Source organism: Mytilus californianus, unplaced genomic scaffold (genome assembly GCF_021869535.1).
Source record: "Mytilus californianus isolate M0D057914Y unplaced genomic scaffold, xbMytCali1.0.p SCAF_8, whole genome shotgun sequence".
Classification (NCBI taxonomy): domain Eukaryota; kingdom Metazoa; phylum Mollusca; class Bivalvia; order Mytilida; family Mytilidae; genus Mytilus; species Mytilus californianus.
Genome location: NW_026262734.1, coordinates 93689997 through 93709185, shown reverse-complemented (window position 1 = coordinate 93709185; position 19189 = coordinate 93689997). Strand labels below are relative to the sequence as shown.

The following is a 19189-nucleotide window of genomic DNA, read 5'->3' as shown; positions in this document are numbered from 1 at the left end:
TATTATAATGAAACATACATGTAATGTAATTATTTGGTTTTGTTTTGATTTTGTTTGTTCTTAATTTTCCTGGTCTTATTTAAGTGTTTGTAGTTAACGGATCTACTACAACAGGTCAGGAACACTACCTTATATGGACATGCACAAATGAGCACAATCATGTAATTCTTTATTTACGTATGACGCAATTCTTTTTTACGTGGATTTTTTACCAAACCACTAAATGAGTAGCTATGCATGATGGGCTACTGCAAGCAGTAATTTATATAAAATTAACACGTATACGTGAAATATAAACTATCTTTTTTATATTTTTTAAGATTCAAAATGTATTCCAGTTACATTTGTAACGAGCACTGCATTGACACATTTATTTATCTAGGCATATGCAAATATGGCTAAGCGATTGAAGAGCATACATACTCCATATTATGGACTTGGTATTAAAGCACATTTCAACTCCAGTCAGATAGACATGGATGCTTTAAAGGTAAGTCTATATTACCTAGCAACGTAACTCAGTTTAATATAGCGAATTAAAATTAGTCTGTGATAGTATGAATGTTGCAGTCGGCCGATTATCTAGGGAAATATCTAACCATTTTATTTTTGTTTTTCTTCGTAATGTTAACTTGTTTTCACACCTTACTATTTAAAGATAATCCAGAGTTGTGTCTTTTTCCGGCATTCAACGGAAACTGTTTGATATTGACGTGCATTTTAGTTCAGTTATCTCCTTTTGCATTATTGTGGAAAGTGCTTACTTTTGGATGATTGAGTCTTTTTTAAACCCAGTTTAATTTATGTTGGAAATAATCAGAATTTGGAGTTAAATAACTTTAAAAACATATAGAAAATTGAAAATCAGTTACAAAATATGACCAAAGTTTACATACGCAGTATCGGTTGTAAAAAATATTACATCTCACAATCATTAAATAGTGGAGGACGGAAAAAATTTTGCACTGGTCACCCGTCAACAAACATTCATATCCTCGTCGTCTTCTTTATATAGCATGGGTGACGCTGTGTAACGATGCATATATATATAGTTTTTATCTAGCGTCGATTTGGTGCCACGATATTTCAGTAGCATGTGTGTTCGAATGAACAAAAATTTGCTTCCGCAAATTTACAGATCTAACATTGTTGGGCTGTTATTTAGACGAATATACAGAATGTGTTTTCAGCCTTGTATCACCATCCCTGGTGATCCGATGGATAAAATCTGCCGTAGAGTTGTCACTGGTTCAGACGTACTTATGATATAATTATCTCTGTGACTGCATCCTACATTAATTTGTAAGATCCTCTACGATAGATAATTCAGCTGATCTGTAAAAAATTCCATCTTCGTGCCTTATATATCATGTACTGTGTTACGACGCTAGATAAAAACTGACGAAGAAAGGTAACACCCGGCCATCGAAAGCTTTATTATTGTAGAGCCTAGGTGGTCGTGTGGTCTAGCGCGCCGGGCATATTGCAAGGCGATTTGGTGCCACGATATCTCAGTGGCATGAGTTCGAATCCCGGCAAGGGAAGAAAAAACATTTGCTTCTGCAAATTTACAGATCTAACATTGTTGGTTTGATATTTAGACGAATTATATATTTTACCACGGGTGTGTACTCAAAGCGTTTGAGTACACCTATATATACTAGTATTCGTCACTCACATTGACGAGTATTCTAATATGACGTTCTTCAAACGCTTTGATTACACCCGTGGTAAAATATGAATATATTGTTTTGGCTGTTCCGATCATACTCCTACGTAAATGAATGAACTATCCGACGTCATTGATCGATGACGTAAGAGTATAAGCATTTTACGGGAAAATGCACGATTGTGAAACAAAAAATCGTCACAACAAGGAATCGTAAGCAAACGATGAAAAACGGTGCTATAAGCCATTGTTTTTACATATAAGTAAAATTATTAATTCAATTCATCCAAAACTAATCTAAATACGTTATTGTAAATAGTTTAATCATGTCACTAGTTCAGTTTGCCCCGTTCTTTTACGTCAATTTAATTGTGCGTTTTTTTTACGGGAACAGCAAATATTTGCTTTCACCTACAGCGCTTCGATCCAAAAGAATAGCCGTATTTGTCGTATTAGAATAGAAATAATTCATGGGAGCTTGAATTTATACTGATTTTACCACGTGTTTGCCCTTTATGCCGATATTTTACCCCTCGCTGTTGCTCGTGGTAAAATATTTAGCATAAAGTCAACCCGTGGTAAAATCAGTATAAATTCAAGCCCCCATGAATTATTTCTTAAACAAATCTAATATTCTTTCATATATCTACATTATTACTATTTAGTACAGACTTGATAAATTGGCTGAGGCAAAGTCACCATTGTGGATATCAAGTCTTGCTTTTCATGAAGACCGTGTTACCTTACGAGCCCAGATGTTAGATGATGTAATGACCCTTTTATACTCACGACCGGAAGTAGAAGGTATTATTCTAGATGACGTTTGGGATAAGGAACTGATCAGTCAGGATGCAGCATTGGCAAATGGACAAAATTTCCAGGTTTATCTTTTGATTGATAAGTTAATAAAATGAAAATAGTATCTAAAAATGTTACGTTTACCGTAGTTATCGTTTGCGCATTAATTAGCTAGAAATCAATTAATTTCATATTTTATGTACTAGTACTATTATATCTTATTAGGTGGTCTTTTTGCATTTTTTTCTAACAAAAAGACCCTGCCGTACACCTCTATTTTAATTTCAACCGACGGTTAAATATTGTATCCCTTGGTTGGAGTTTTAAACTGATTAACGTTTTTCATCCTGAGGTAAATTTAACCTTTGTTTAATCGTTGGTTAAATCATTTGTAAGTGAAATAGATTAAACCTTGCGTCTTACCTCGGTGGATAATTTAACGGTTTCCTGCCGATTAGGAGTGCAATCAAGATTGAAAATGGCATTAATAATTGGATACATCAAATTCTGCGATTTCTAAGACTTCCAGTAATAACATATCTAAGTATTGAAAAGATATATCATGTTAAGGAGAAATGTTTGCAAAATAAGCCTATCAATCTCGAGAATGCAGAATTTACTATACAGTTTCGATTCCATGATGAATTTCAAACGAAAATTTGCATACAAGCTATTTTTCACCTAAGCAATTCAAATATGTAATAAAAAATATACCTTCATGTGCTACTTTAAGAGATACAAGGGGTCGAAATTTTAGACATTTAGTAAAAATTTCGGTTTTTTGGACATTTCTATCCTTTGGATAGACACACCTAACTTTTTTATTTCAACAGATAAACAAACGCAAACGGAATTTTGTAGAAACATTATGAAAATCTTCTTTACATCAATATGCTCTTAAGTACAACAGTTCTTTGGAAATAAATAATGTAAAACAAAGTTTCAGGATTTTAGAAAAAAAAACAGCATTTTTTGCGGTATATTTATCAAATTTAAAAAAAAATTAATGTTGACTTTTTCATTAAATTTGGTACACATAATCTTCATACGTTATCAAACCTAATGCTATTTTAAAAAAGAGGGGTCCATGTACTCGTTTTCAAGTTCAATCAGTCTAAATCATAAAGAACAGTCGAAAAAGCATCTTTTCCCGATATGTCACAGTTTGACGTCGCAAAAATAACATCTTACGTTAGCAACGTCATTACCTTCCCCATTGTTCCCTGTAACTGTACCATATGACCTTAAACGCGATATGATGTATCATGCAACAAGCTCAATCAATGCTCCTCACCAATGACATGTTCTCAAATGTTATATACCGATGCACAGTAACGGTAAAAGCGGATGCTTGATTTTGCGTTTAGAAAGTTCTATCACACTTCGCGGTGATTTAATTCCGCGATTTGTCATTTTTAATGTAGTTAAATAAGAAAAGCTCCACGTTTTACATATTAGCGACAATTTATTATCCCGCAATTTTTCTACTGGCGAAAGTCGCGAAAAAAGGCTCATAAAAATTATTTGGTTACAGTATATAAAAGAGTAGTTTAGAATATTCTTAATGTAAATTTTCCTTCTGATTGTTTTCAAATGAATTTGAAAAGTTTTCCATAATGCATGTAAATATTTTGTTTTAATAACAATAGCTAAACCAAGCTGGGTATGTCTATCAAAACCGCTGGCATACACACGAAACTCATCATTTCACCAGTACAGTGAGCGTACGTGCATACAAGGGAGAATATGATATTATTGTACGACGAGGACAAAATGGGCCAATTGTTGGAACGAAGCATGTGACACTTGGTAATAGTGGACTTTCTCTGACAATCCATGTCACAGGACAAGGTATATAAACTCATCATAAATACCAGGATAGAAATTGTGTACGCTTATCGTGCGTGTCGTCTACAAAAGACCCATCAGTGACGGTCGAAACACAAAAGTTAAAAAGGCCAAATAAATTACAAAGTTGAAAAGCATTTAAAATTTTCAATTCCGAAAGGTTAAAGCTTATAAGTGTTTCCTATTTCATCGTAAGCAACTTTTAAACTAATATACTTAACTCACTGCGTGAAATATTATGGAATACTTTACAATTACGTAGCTTACACAGATAGGTTGGTCGGATGTCCATAAATTGATATGACCGTTATTTTTTTAAATGAATTTTAAAAACAATGATATAATAGTGAAAACTCAAAACAAAAAAGGGTCGACTATGTGAAGGGAAATATTCCCTATTTTCCCTCCAAGGAATTTGCCTAGTAAGTTAACGGAGTCGTGTTTGCATCTAAAACACGAAATTGAAAGAGGACAATTACAGAAAGTACAATGTGGGGAAGTGTTTACTGTGACTAAATTTTCTGTTAGAATATATTTTACAATGCAAAAATGAAAAGTGCAAAATTATCTCCCTTTTGTTGTATAAATCGGCGGAAATAGAATCCATGCACATGTAATTAGTTTAACAAATGTTCTGATGAGTGGAATGAAATGATGTTTAAACGAATTTTTATTTCAGGGCAAAATTACGCTGTTTCGAGTTATGCAATTGGATGAAAAATGACATCATTGTAGATACGAAGAAGAGAACGTTGAATTCTTTGAAATAAAAATACAAAATTCACCATGCAAATGTTCGATTAAAAAGAATCGGAAGAGATACCACAAGAAAAACAACAGACCAAAAATATATTTCTGTCTGTTTTGATATCCGAATATGTTATTGAATATGATAAAAGAAATAAATGGGCTGTATATGTCGACGAGACGGCAACCGAACGCAAAACGGAAGATCTACAGGTCAATAAAGTACGACATACAAAGGCATTGAAAACGTACCAAGCAAGTCCTGCCAAATCTTACAAATGCCAACTAGTCTTTGGACAGATTGACCTAAGTGTCGTAAAGGGTACTAATGTTTATTTAAAATAATATTTATAGAGAATGTCTGTCATCAAGTTTCATATGTTTAGACGTATATAAAATAAAGTTTGAAACTTGATGTGACGGCATGGTAAGTAACATTTTCATCCTTTACGACAAACAAAACATATCTGATCTGAAAGGTACACCATCAACTTGCCACTATTCATTATGAACGAAGGTTTTGATGGGGTTTGCAGAATAGAGAATAATGGGCAAAAAAGCAGAATGGTGGGCAACATATATAAAGAATAGAGAACAATATGCAAACAAAAATATAAAGAATAGAATATAACGATATGCTTAAGAAATAAAGAATAGAGAATAACATGCAAAATCTATAACAAATAGAGAAAAATTACCTAAATTTTTTTTTAAACTGCAGAAATGAAAAAAATACACATTTTGACCCTCATGTAGTTGTGATATAACGCTAGACTAAACCGACGAGGAAAGATTACTCTTTTAACGAAAGCTATATTTTGTATAGGCTAGTTGGTCGAGTGATCAGCTAAACGTATCACATTTATTACCACTGGGTCAGTACCGCTCGTTGGAATATAAGTCTACCGTGGTACCACAAGCACAGGAAGTAGCCATGCAAATGTTCGGTATTGACATCCGTGTACTTGCACACAAGTGATTGAAAAAACACGAGGCAGACGAAAAATTTCTCTTGTTTGAAATTTAAAAAACGTTTAACGGTGAACTAATTTTTGTCCTTGCATGTGTTTTTCCGGGTTAGGCTATACTTTTGCTCCTTTTCGATTATATCAATTTTCAACGTTTCTGAGATATTCCGATTATCTAATATTTTGATCCAAAGCATCACTGAAGAGACACTAATTGTCGAAATGCGCATCTGATGTAGTAAAATTTGTAGCAAGAGCTTTGGTATCGCTACCGCGGATTTTGATATACGTATAATTGCATAAACTTGCAGTATAACCTCAATGAGTGTGTAGATGTTCTGATGATTTGAATAAAACTGTTCGTTTAAAATTGCTGTGAAATACTCTCATCTTTAATTCGTCGTGTGAATCTTTTATTGTTATATATAAAAATAAAAATGTGTGGTATGATTGCCAATGAGACAATTCTCCTCCAGAGACCAAATGTCCGATAAATAAACAACTATAGGTAACCATACGGCCTTTAACGATGAGTATGTCCACTTTTGATGAAAATGGACATAGGTATGTATTTGGTTTCCAACCGCAATGGTCTATCTCCTTATACAACTATAATACGATATTTCTACACTCTAAGAGTTTTTATCAGAACTACACTGTTATATCACCACGTTCCCATTGGATTACAATAGCTTATTCATCTAGTTATTTCAAAGAAAAGGATTTTATAGTGTTGTATATATCCACTGTTTTCATTTATTTTTTTTTTAATTCGCCGTACAATACACAATAATTGTTTTGGTCTATTAATATTCTGTAGAAAACATCTTTTAGACAGCAATTTTCAGTAAATATGAAGTCACAATATCGTCATCTAAATAATCGAAAGAATCAAAAACAGCGGAATATCAGGCCAATAGGGCGACCGAGGGTGATCGACCTCGACATTTTCTGGTACCAAGTGCACAATTTTGAATTATAACACAACAGCCTGCCTCTGTTTGCTACTTGTTTGCATACAAACACTGTATATCAGAAAACCGTTTCATAGCAATAACCTTATCCAAAACGGTTGAAATGGTTTAAATTAAAGGAATACCTACCTTGTTTAATTACTATAATTTCCGGCGGCGATGATACACGCTGATCTTTTAATTGGTATACGCTAGCGCTCCGGAATTGTGACTGATTTTTTTAACTGTGTTGTAGGACATCCTGGTAACCGGTCAAGTAAGAGCAACCGAAAGAAGTAAAATCAAACTTATAATCGATGCTATTTGGAGAAACAGTTTCCGATGATTTTGTCGTATAAAAGAAACATAAAACAGTCCCCATTCCCCAATTGTAAAGATTGTAAGCTTGATTTCATTTCAGTAAGTCACTTTTGCCTAACCGAGTATCAGGATGGCCTACCACAGAGTAGGTAGGTTAACATTCTTGCTCTACTTGTGGCGCCCATCGTGTTGCTCTCGGATTGTATGTAAGTTTACCATGTTTCCCATTGGTGACCTTCGGCTGTTGTCTGCTCTTTGGTCGGGTTGTTGTCCCTTTGACATATTCCCCATTTTCATTCTCAATTGTATTGCTCTACTTGGGTCAAGATATGCAATATATTCCATGTTGTCGGTAGTTGTAGCCTTTTCCTCAATTCCTCTGCCCATATCGGAAACGTGGATATTTATGATGGCTTGTTTCTAAGCTTGGACATTTTCACATATGTGGTTGAATTTTCGGGGAACGAAGTGAGATTCATTTTCCCGTAATTTATCTCACCCGAATAGCCCTTGTGATGCGACTTCTCCAGGTAAAAAAAAAAAATATAAAAGAAAAAGTTCTTTTGAAAATTTATTTCTTTGCATACATTTTGTAACTCCATAGTTTTTACACCTTTATTTTATGGTCCACTGCTCTTCAAATGAACACAAATGGTTAAGCTGGGTTATTTGTATCACTGCATAGAGGTTTTTTTGTTCACGCACTATTTTTGAGTTACTAAATTTAAGGCGCATTAGGGATATTGACCCACTTGTGGCGTCCGTCATGTTGTCCGTGTGAAATACAAATCCAGCGATAAGTTTCCCTTTGTAATATCTAAACCTTTATTAAATAATTCAACAGAATAAATATCAATAAAAAGATAAATATATACAAATTTGAGAAAAGATATTATTTTGAACAAGTCATTAATAATGCGTTAAATATAAACAAATATGAATTATTATCTGTGAAATACTTGAAAATGACTAGCAATAATAACCAAATATTATATAAATATAAAAAAAAAATTCAATTCACCTACACGATGTATACACAATTCCGTATCATTCACGATTTGTACAACACGAGGATCTGGAGGGGGAAGGGGCCTTCAATTCTGGGTTTTTTTTAAAACTATTTTTCATAAATTTTGCACATTAATCTCTATTTTTAATATTTTATCACCCAATTATTCTCTATTCCTTATATTATATAACACGATTATTTTATGTTCTTTACATTTCATCATCTCATTTATTAGTCTTTATATTTTATCACCACATCATTCTGTATTCTTTATATTTTATCACCCAATTATTCCTTATGCTTTATTTTGTTTTTTGCTTTTTTTTTCTCTAATAATTTTTATTTGTTGGTCAAATATTCTCTTTTTTCTCATCCAGATCCTCATATTAAAGTGATTAGTACAAGTTATTGGTAAATTGTTTGACTTACGCGAAGTATTTCCCAGTGCTGATTGGAGTGAAATATGTTATAACAATGATGGACAAAAAACTTTTTCTTTTGATATTTTAAATCGTGGAACAATCATTAACAAGATAGTTTGATATCATGTACAATAAACATAATTTGTTCCTTCCAATTTCGTTCTATTACTAGTACTTTAAATAAATATCAACGTCATACCAATTACATTCCTAACACGTGAAAACTCCATTGGCAAACAATTGTTCGTGTTCTATATAGTTATACTTTCAAAGATTAATCTACAAGAACGTATAGCTCTTTCGGGAATCAATTTCTTTTCCTTTTCTTTCGAGAATTTCGTCGTTTAACGCGGTTTGCACCAACTTGAAACGGGTAATACGATTTAGATGACACAGAATAAACTTCCACACGACCATGATTCCACGCATAAAGCTTCTTTTGAATTGGATTGTAGTCCAGCATGTAGTTCTTAGCAAATTTATCATCAATGGTGTTTGGAAATATTATTTGATTGTCTTTAAGAACCTTGCTACCGCCGTTATTTGTATTAAATGAATATTTGATGAAAGTTGGGATATTTTCGTACGAATCCGTTGCATACATAATTCCACAAATCATAAATGCATTTCCAACTTTTGTTTTTGGTATATTTGTTACCCACGTCTCCAAAATCTCAAGTGTGTCGTCATTAAGTTTTACTATAACTATATTCCCGTTGGAATATGTTGTAGCATAAATCACCCATAATCCTTTTTCGTCTACAGCAAAATCAATGTCTGAAAATTTTCCACTCTGGTATGGATATTTGTTATGGACACCTGCGTTGTCCAGAGCGATTTCTTTCTCCCACTTTTTCTGAAGTAAGTTATACTTAACAATTTTGTTGCTCATTCCCTTATGGCAAAACAAAGAGTTTTTATAAACGACATGTCCTGTTCCTTCACAAAAGAACGGGAGTTTGTGTGTTCCTTTCTCGACGTCATATTTGAGCAGTTCCAAAGATTTGTACTGGAATATTTCGTTGATGTCACTGTAACCATAGGTTACCCATATTTGACCACCAGGTATCGGGTCTACTGCAAAGCTGCCTTGTGCTATCCCAACAGGAATTTCGGTGTTATCGCTTCTGATTGATACCAGCTCTTGTGGGCAGAAATCTACCAAAAAAAAATTGTGTGATATATTACGCCATGATAATTGGAATAGGGCTAAAATAAAAACTCATCAACGATACCAGGCTTATAATTTTGAACGCCAGATGCGCGTTTAGTCTACAAAAGACTCGTCAGTGACGCTCGGATCAAAAAAATTAAACGACCAAATATAGTCTGAAGTTGGAGAACAATGAGGACCAATCATCCAGAAAGGTTATGCCAATAACAGCTAAAGTGATATATTCCTTGGGTAGAAAATCCTAAGTCTTTCAAACAATTCAAAGTATAAAAAAAATAATAAAACTATAAATATAGCAAATATAATTGTAAATATTCCGAGCATAAGCTGCATAAAGCAGTAAATGATCAAGAGAGAGATAGCAAAAAACATATTCAGGATTCAATTGAAAATGTTTTAAATCGATAGTATAAAGATACAAGAAAAAATAACATCTGGACAAAGTAGGGGCAATTAAATCGTAGAGAACCTTGAAGTTACCAAGATATACACAGGAGTGGTAAATAATGAGGATGCTTTCCGATGGTGGAAACCGTGTGGTACTCCAACTAGCGGCTTGTTTGTATTCTTGGTTGCCTTGTGTGGTGGGATTGCTGTCTAATTAACATTTACCGGAACGTTTTCAATAGGTAATACATGTACATTGTTAACTACACGAATGATCATGTTTGACATGATTGATTGATTGCTGGTTGCTTAATTTCTAGTGGCAAAAACATGCATGTTCAGGACGAGAACAAATTAACAATAAACGCAATAGCAATAAACAGGTCCTGCAATAGAGACCGTCCGGGATGAAGGTCGATGAAATTTTGACTGCCACTGGAAAATGAGGGTATATTGGATAGGGGCAGAAATGTTGCCTTGCAACAGACCACATACGGACCCCTTAAAGAGTTTTTGCAAGGGTTCACAACGTGCAAAGATTGTGGCATTCTCTTTACACGAGGCATCGGATTTAACGTCCCCATTCTGACCGGACGTGACTGCGTACTTGAACATCCCGTACAGCCAACTTTGGCTAGCGTTTTACTACCGGACGGAAAAAGACCTGTAGCGACCATATTTCTTTACCCTAGTCACCCTTGGGGGTTGTTTGATATAAGAAAGTTGATTATGAATTGATATTTAAGCTAAAGACTATAAAGAGCCTGCGTCAATCATTTGGATTTTTGGATCATCCAAGAGCACCTTCAACAATGGCCACTGTCTAACACTGTAGAATATAATATAATTCGAGACTAAAATCTCTTATTTGTCAAAAAAAAGTCTTGCTGATCTTTTATTCCGTTTAGTTTCTCTCTATCTGTTATTGCATTTGACAAAAACACAAAAATGGGAAAACATTATGATTTGAGGGCAATAACTCCCATAAGGATTCAACTAAAAATTTCGACTATGTTGACCTTTTTGTAGATCTTGTCTTGTCTTGCTGATGATTTTTTTTATTTCTCTCTATATATCATTCATTTCTATATAATAGGCAAACAAGCAAAACAATCGTAAAAATAGTTATTTAAGGGCAATAACTCATATATGATTTAGGTCAAAAGACATGCTGACTTATTTGTAGAAGGGAGAGAAAATAAGATACCAAGGGGATACTAAAACTCATAAGTCGAAAACCAACTCACAATGCAATAGAAAAAAAAGAAAAACGACAATAAAACAAATAAGTCTACACAATACAAGACGGAAAACTAAAGACTAAGCAACACGAACCCAAACAATAACCTGGGGTGATATACGACATTGTTTTACTGGTCATTTTTGCTTTAAAAATTTCTATCTATCTATTATAGTTTTCAAGATAATAGGAAATAATGAACAAACATTGTGAAAATCGTCATTTAAGGTCAAAAACGCTAGAAGGAGTATTCTGACGATTTTAACCATGTTTACTTATTTGTAGATTTTGTCTTGCTGATAATTTTTGCTATTGGAATTTTCTCTCTATCTATTATAATTTTCAAGATAATAGGGAAAAAATGCAAAGAATTGATAAAAATCTTCATGTAAGGGGAATAACTGCTATAGGGAGTTGCATTACGATTTCTGCTGAGTCGACTTATTTGTAAATCCTGTCTTGTTGATTGTTTTTTCTATTTATAGTTTTTGTTCAACCTATTATAGTTTTCAAGATAATAAACAAAAACAATTGGTTAAATCGTTATCTAAGGGCAATAACTCCTGAAAGTAGTCTTCTGATAATTTTGGTCACTACTATTTGTAGATGTTGTCTGACTGATCATTTTTGACATTTAAAGTTTATTTCTATCTAAGTTCAATATAATTTCAAGATAATAAGCAAAAACGAACAAAATTAGTAAAGATTGGCATCTTATGGCGTGAACTCCTATACGACTAACAGTTTTGATGTAAATAAACAGTAGGTAAATCTTAATAATTTAAACATTTTACCCTGTCAAATTTGCAATTTCCCCTTATGTTTTTTAGTCATGTTGGCCATGTTGGTTGCCATGTTGAGTCATTCGATACATTTTATTAACTAGATACTCAAATGGTGATTGTGGCCAAGTTTGGTTAAATTTGGCCAAGAAGTTGCAGAGGAAAAGATTTTTGTAAAAATAAACGGACTACGACGACGAACGACGGACGCCAAGTGATGAGAATAGCGCACATGACCATTTCTATGTAATATTATACACCTATTGACTGGTTATGCGGGTAATAGCAAGTTTGTTATCCCTGAGATACCAACTATTGCTCGAGGCGAAGCCGAAGGTAATAGTTAGTATCAAAGGGACAACAAACTTGCTATTACACTCATTACTAGTCATAAAGTGTTTTATTATACCGAACAAAACAAATTTCTAAAAAGACTACATGCATCATTTGGAAAAAAACCAAATAGTCACATAAACATGAACAAGATGAACTATCAGGTTTTTTTTTGTCCGTGTGGTATTTGTCAATATTTTATTTACTGTAATCAAGACCAGGAATCCTGTAGTGGAAATTCACGCTAGCTAAAATGTATAACCGTACACCAAAGTAATTCCAGATTATAAAGACGACGACAGACCATAACATACATTTGTCATGGTTTAGTTCTTAAAATATGTCATGTAGATTTTCTTTTCTTTTTTATTAGCTTCTGGTAAGTAATATATAAATTTGAAATTACGACGACAGACATATACACATACACATTCATACCGTTTACGATATGTTTTAGTTTAACGTTGCCAAGCTCACAAATCCAAGCAGAATAGTCAACGACGTCATTGTTGTTCTATGAAAAATTAGTATGAAAAAGTACGGGAAATATGTTTATAAAACTATTGACCTGGGTAATAGTCTTTGAAACTATTGACTGGCAAATAGTCTGTAGAATGAAATAGCACAAATATTTCATTCTTTTTATATAGAAAAAACATACTGAGGTATAATAAAATTTTACATGTATAATGGAAAGGGGGTAGTACCGATTTTCTCAAGCAGAATATATTTCACACCTAGGTCATTTTCAGAAAGTCTTTCAATCTGGGTCAAAATTCAGTGTATCGTAACTTCATGATTGTCCTTTGAGCTTTTTGCAATATTTTGTCTTATTTCTAAACATAGGACTCATACATGTTTATTGATATCCGCAGTTTTGATAGATTTTGTGAAATTATAATGGAAATAAAGCTTGGTATCATCTTGCAAGCGAATATAAATTATCTCATTTATGTAGACGATGTATTTTTCATGTTAAAAGTTTATTAAAAGTATATAATAATTAAAACAAGAATGACAAAAATGTGTGAGCTTTGTAGGAATTCAGGGTGCATGATGGGTATTGCTCTTGTTTCACATGCTTGAAAATTGACCTGTAGGTATCTTTTTATTTTTTGTGTCGTGTAACATGTGTAAATGTAAATACATTTACAATTAAACTGTCTTTAGCAGAAGTGTGTAGCTCTAAATAACATGTATGTTTGTTTTAAGGAAATATGTAACGTTGTTGAAATAAGATTGAAGTTATTTTTATAGATTCTTTAATTAGATATAAGAAGATGTGGTATGAGTGCCAATGAGACAACTCTCCATCCAAGTCAAAATTTATAAAAGTAAACCATTATAGGTCACAGTACGGTCTTCAACACAGAGCCTTGGCTCACACCGAACAGTAAGCTATAAAGGGCCCCCAAATACATGTATTTGTTTTTCTTAAATTGCTAAACATTTCACAGCGGTATAACATGTTACTTCAATTATTCTTCCCTTAGTTTATCTATTTTGTATTTACATTGTATCATAGATCAAATTGATTTGTTCAGTGTATGTTCACTGGTGTTAATATGTCTTTTGATTGAGTTAAGCCATTTCAATTGATATTTTATAGTGTGTCTTTCTATGTTGTGATGTTACACTATTGTTTCAGATAAGGGTGAAGGTTTGGTACCATTTAAACGTTTAAACCCGCTGCAATTGTTTGCACCTGTCCTAAGTCAGGAATCTGATGTTCAGTAGTTGTCGTTTGTTGATGTGGTTCATAAGTGTTTCTCGTTTCTCGTTTTTTATATAGATTAGACCGTTGGTTTTCCCGTTTGAAAGGTTTTACACTAGTTATTTTTGGGGCCCTTTACAGCTTGCTGTTCGGTGTGAGCCAAGGCTCCGTGTTTTGACCTATATTGGTTTACTTTTATAAATTTTGACTTGGATGGAGAGTTGTCTAATTGGCACTCATACCACATCTTCTTATAACTATTCGAATTTCAGAAGGTTTTGACAACTTTCTACGTTTGACCCGTGAGTAAAACAAATACACTGAAAGCACTGTGAAGCATTTTTGATTTCACATTTTAAATAAAAAATCCAAAAATTTTACTGTGCAGCGCATTTCTCTGTTTTTAATTTAAATGAGATAATGAATAGCACCATTATAGAGCAAATATTTCTAATTTCTATCTAACATAAAAATAAATATACAATATTAGGTCAATGTCACAAAAATATAAACTTTTTTGTATGAGGCTGAGAAACAGTTTTGTGCCGAATACAAAAAAAAATATATTTTTCTGACATTGACCTTATATTGTTTGTATACTGCAACTTAGATTAATACATTGATAGCTATTTAAATAGAAACTCTAATTTCAAACTTATTTTCATCCCCTTAATGAACCCCTGATTGTGGAAAAGTGATCCATGATGAAATTGACATTGTACAAAATATAGCTGTGGTACTATATTTAGGAAATAAACACAGCTAGTTGCAGTATAAATAAAAGGTAATCATATACATGAAACCATTTTTCAGAGTAGTAACAGCTGTAAAGGAATATATGACCGCTTCAGTAAGAGATTTATACTATTATTGTATACATACATAATTCAGTAATGTTCGATAACGAAAATTTAAAGAATATAAAGGAAAAAAAGGAGATGTGGGAATACCTTAACGAGACAGCAACACAACGACACAAAAAATGACACATTACCCATAATGCACCCTGAATCCCAACAAGACTCACACATTTTTGTCATTCTTGTTTTAATTATTATTTACTTTAATTGTAGCACACTTGAAACAGAAATTGATTTCAATCAAGGCTCATACAATTTCATTCTGGATTTATTTATTTATTTACTTTACATTTGAATGAACAGTCAATTTGAAGGGGAAATTGGTCGTCTTTTAATGACCGTATTCTGGTTACTATTATCATTTTCAGTTTTATTCCAGTGAATAGTTGCTTAAATTAATGTTTCGCTCAATATCAAAGTTTAAACTCCATTTACATTGCGTTAAAAAATATCATTGACTTATCTTATCACTTAACTCCTATGTACCCCTGGTCTCTCCTTCTGAAATTAAGAGTCAAACTAGCATTTTAATGACGCGTTTTGATTGATAATATATATCAAGCAACTTTTACACATCTGCACATTGATTATGGGCAATAACGTTCCATGTTGCCAGGCAAATAGCGACGAACATTATAACTTACAACGCACTGAATTTTTTTAGTAGGCAATGAACTTCAATAGTATTTTTAAACGCAGTAAAATAATGAGGTTGTAACTTACCAGTTTTGCGTTCAATTTTAGTCACATTTGCCTTTGCCAAGCTTGCCAATATAAGTAAAACATCCTCTTGAACTTTGTCATTCATAGCTAACTGACTTCGAACTGATTTTTGCGCTGCTGTAGCAACAGATGACATCATCTCGACCATTTCTTTCATTTCGGCATTAAGTGCCAACATGGCGTGTTGGAGGTACGTGTACTGATTCTGCAAGGCTGCCACCATTGATTCTCTCATCAATGTAGACGTCGGTGGATACTGTTTTATATTTGTAAGATCATTCCTTAAGTCACTGTCCCCAGACGCTAAAGTCGCAGTTATATTTTCTAATGTCCCCATACGTGTCCCTATGGTAGACTTCATTCGCTTTAAAAGTCTCGCGGCATCTTTCAATTTTTTGGTAGATTTACTGCTAAAACGATCCGGTAACTGATTTTTCACGTTTTCGTCTGTTTCGAACCACAATTTGTCATCCGGGTCTTGAATAAGACTTATTGCACCATCTTTTTCTTTGATAGTTAGAGACACATTTCTTGAACATGATACGTAGATTAGATTATGTTCCATATCAAATTCGTACGTACAGTCGTCATTTTTCACAGGAACAACGGCAAACACTGAACAAAAAAGAGTGAATATGAAAATTCTTCGCATTTTTTATATTTACAATATTCTCTGTTAACGAATCTGTTCTTACATTGTTCGTTCACAATTAGTACAATGATAATGCGTTGATAAATTTGTAGAATTGATTTTACTTAGATATTGTTTCAGTTTCCACTTTTTGTTTGATTCTGACATTACCCAAAGTAAACCAAATTGTTGTTAGGCCATTTAATTTCATAACTGTTGAGGTAATTCACTTTAAGCGCCAGAACAATTACATAAATTGAAGCATATGGATTTATTGCAATTATGATTCCATTTCTACTTGAAAATATCTGTCAGAGCGATTAATATCCAAATAAATTGTTCAGCCAAGAGAGTGCAACTGGGATTTAAATTATTCATTTATCTAATTAAGTTTACCAGTATGAGTATACTAGACAATAGAGAAGGTAAATACAATTGAGGAAAATCGATGTCTGCTTTCAACAAAGTACGCAGTTTTACGGTAGAGTTGAGTTACTAGCAGTACTAATATTTTCGAACGTAAAATTATGCCACTTTAAAAGCTATATAATGTAAACATTTCCGGCCTACATGAAATTGTATGCGTATTTACTTAATGTGTTTGATGTATGTGTGTTTGACGTCCAGTGACAAATATTTCATGCATACACGATCAGGATGAGAACATTGTAATGTATTATGAATAAGAGCTATGCTTTGTACTAGAACGACACACAGAGTGGGACGTTTAACGTTCTATTTTACAAAGTAATAGCACTAGCCCACCGAGGCGGTAAATTTTTGAAAGATTTACTGGGGAAACAGTATTTTGTGGCATTATGGTTTTTTTTTTTGGTTGGGGGAGGGGTGACATTATGAAGCTAAAACACATTCGTCTAATCCCTTTTTGTTGCGACACTAATAGTCAAAGAGATGCTTTAATAGCTATAAACATTGAAGAGATTTTTGTTTCAAATAAAAGGTAATATGAAAATATGCTAACACAGATAAGATAAGATAAGAAAATTTCATTTTGATTCGGCATGGTTTAAACATACAAACATAAGCTCTTGAGAGATTTTCACCGAATATATAAAACAGACACATAAAATAAAACAGATATACATACTTGGATGGAGAGTTGTCTCATTGGCACTCATACCACATCTTCCTATATCTATATACATACACATACAGACATAGAATGAATATGATATACATGCAAGGCAATCAAAGCATACATATATAAGCAGAACATATAAGCACCAATAAAATGAATAGAATAGCCATGCAAAGCAATCAATATCATTAAGCACTATAAGCAACTAAAAAGTAAATGAAAATTTAAAAGCTATATGAGAACAAATTAAAAAAAAATACTGCTTGCATGCACTACATCTACATTCTGATCCATTCCAGGACTGAATTAAGCTTTTAAACAGGGAGAAGTCATTTTCAGTCCTGAAATGGTCAGGCAAGCTATTCCATAATGTAGGAGCTGCAAAATGAAAAGAGTTTTTGCCAAAAGAAGAAGTTCTTACCCTTTGAATATCCAAAATGTTACTATACTTGAAAGAATAATTAGTTTGTGTTTTATTTACCAGAATATTGAGACAACAGGGAGCTAGATTGTTAAGAATTTTGAAAGTTTCCAATGCCATAGTCCTAATACGACGGATCTGTAGAGAAGACAGCTCAGCTCTTTGTAATAATTCCAAATATGACGAGGTGTAATCGTCATAGACAAAACGAAGTGCTCGTTCCTGCACTTTCTCTAGTTTTTTAGTGTTAGTTTCCGAGCAAAAGTGCCATGCCAAAGGGCAGAAATTAAAGTTGCTTAAAATAAATGTATGAAATATAGTAATTTTATTTAGCCTAGAAAGGTATGGTCCTAAGCGTTTTAAAACACTTAGTTGCTAAGCTGCCTTTCTACAGATATTTCCAATATGGATGTCAAATGTTAGTTGATAGTCAATTTCTACACCCAACAATTTAACTATTTTTTCACAAGTTAATTTTGAATTTTGAACTTCAATTGTTGGGTTCATGTCAAAAGTTTTCTTTCCAACTGCAATTACTTGAAACTTGTCAGGATTGGCTTGCATTTTATTTATCCTAAACCATTCTATCAGCTGATTTGACTCCAGTTTTAGAGTTGATATAAGATTGTCATAATCAGGACTTGAAAAAGACAAAGTATTGTCGTCTGCATAATTATACAGCGAGCCATATTTTATAAAATAAAAAATATCATTTAAAAATACGCAGACATAGACTATGTATCCACATATTAACTTATTGAATGCATCATTTTCAATTCGACCACACAATTATCCAAAGCCCAATTTCTATTAAAAAACTTTGATAAATCATACAAACAATTACAATAATTTTCGATATTTAATTTCCGATCTAAAATTAAAAGATAAGAAATCGACTTCAAAACAATGCAAACACACGTATTATACAATAAATGTTTGCAATAGGACTCGCAAAACATATAATAATTTCGATTCAAATTAAGTAATCTGGACAGAAAATATATATCTACATTGTATGCTTTTATTTTGGGAATCTTCGGTTGTAACATTCCTTCATTAGCAAAGAACAAAAACGTAACAAAAAGAATAC

At 33.0% G+C, this 19189-nt stretch overlaps 2 protein-coding genes across 2 annotated transcripts in view; both read right to left on the bottom strand.

Annotated features, from left to right (window-relative positions):
• Positions 1-7691, bottom strand: part of LOC127712903 (noelin-3-like) — a 42376-nt gene extending 34685 nt beyond the window's left edge. The window contains 1 exon segment of the mRNA XM_052219500.1: positions 7622-7691. Within this exon segment, the coding sequence (XP_052075460.1) occupies positions 7622-7691 (70 nt within the window).
• A 410-nt stretch (positions 7692-8101) lies between these two features.
• Positions 8102-16903, bottom strand: LOC127713099 (noelin-2-like). The gene is made up of 2 exons (XM_052219727.1): positions 15949-16903; positions 8102-9893 (listed from the first exon to the last, which is right to left on the bottom strand). The coding sequence occupies exons 1-2, from the start codon at positions 16598-16600 to the stop codon at positions 9043-9045; spliced, it is 1503 nt and encodes a 500-aa protein (XP_052075687.1). The 5' UTR covers positions 16601-16903; the 3' UTR covers positions 8102-9042.
• Between the last annotated feature and the right edge of the window lie 2286 nt (positions 16904-19189).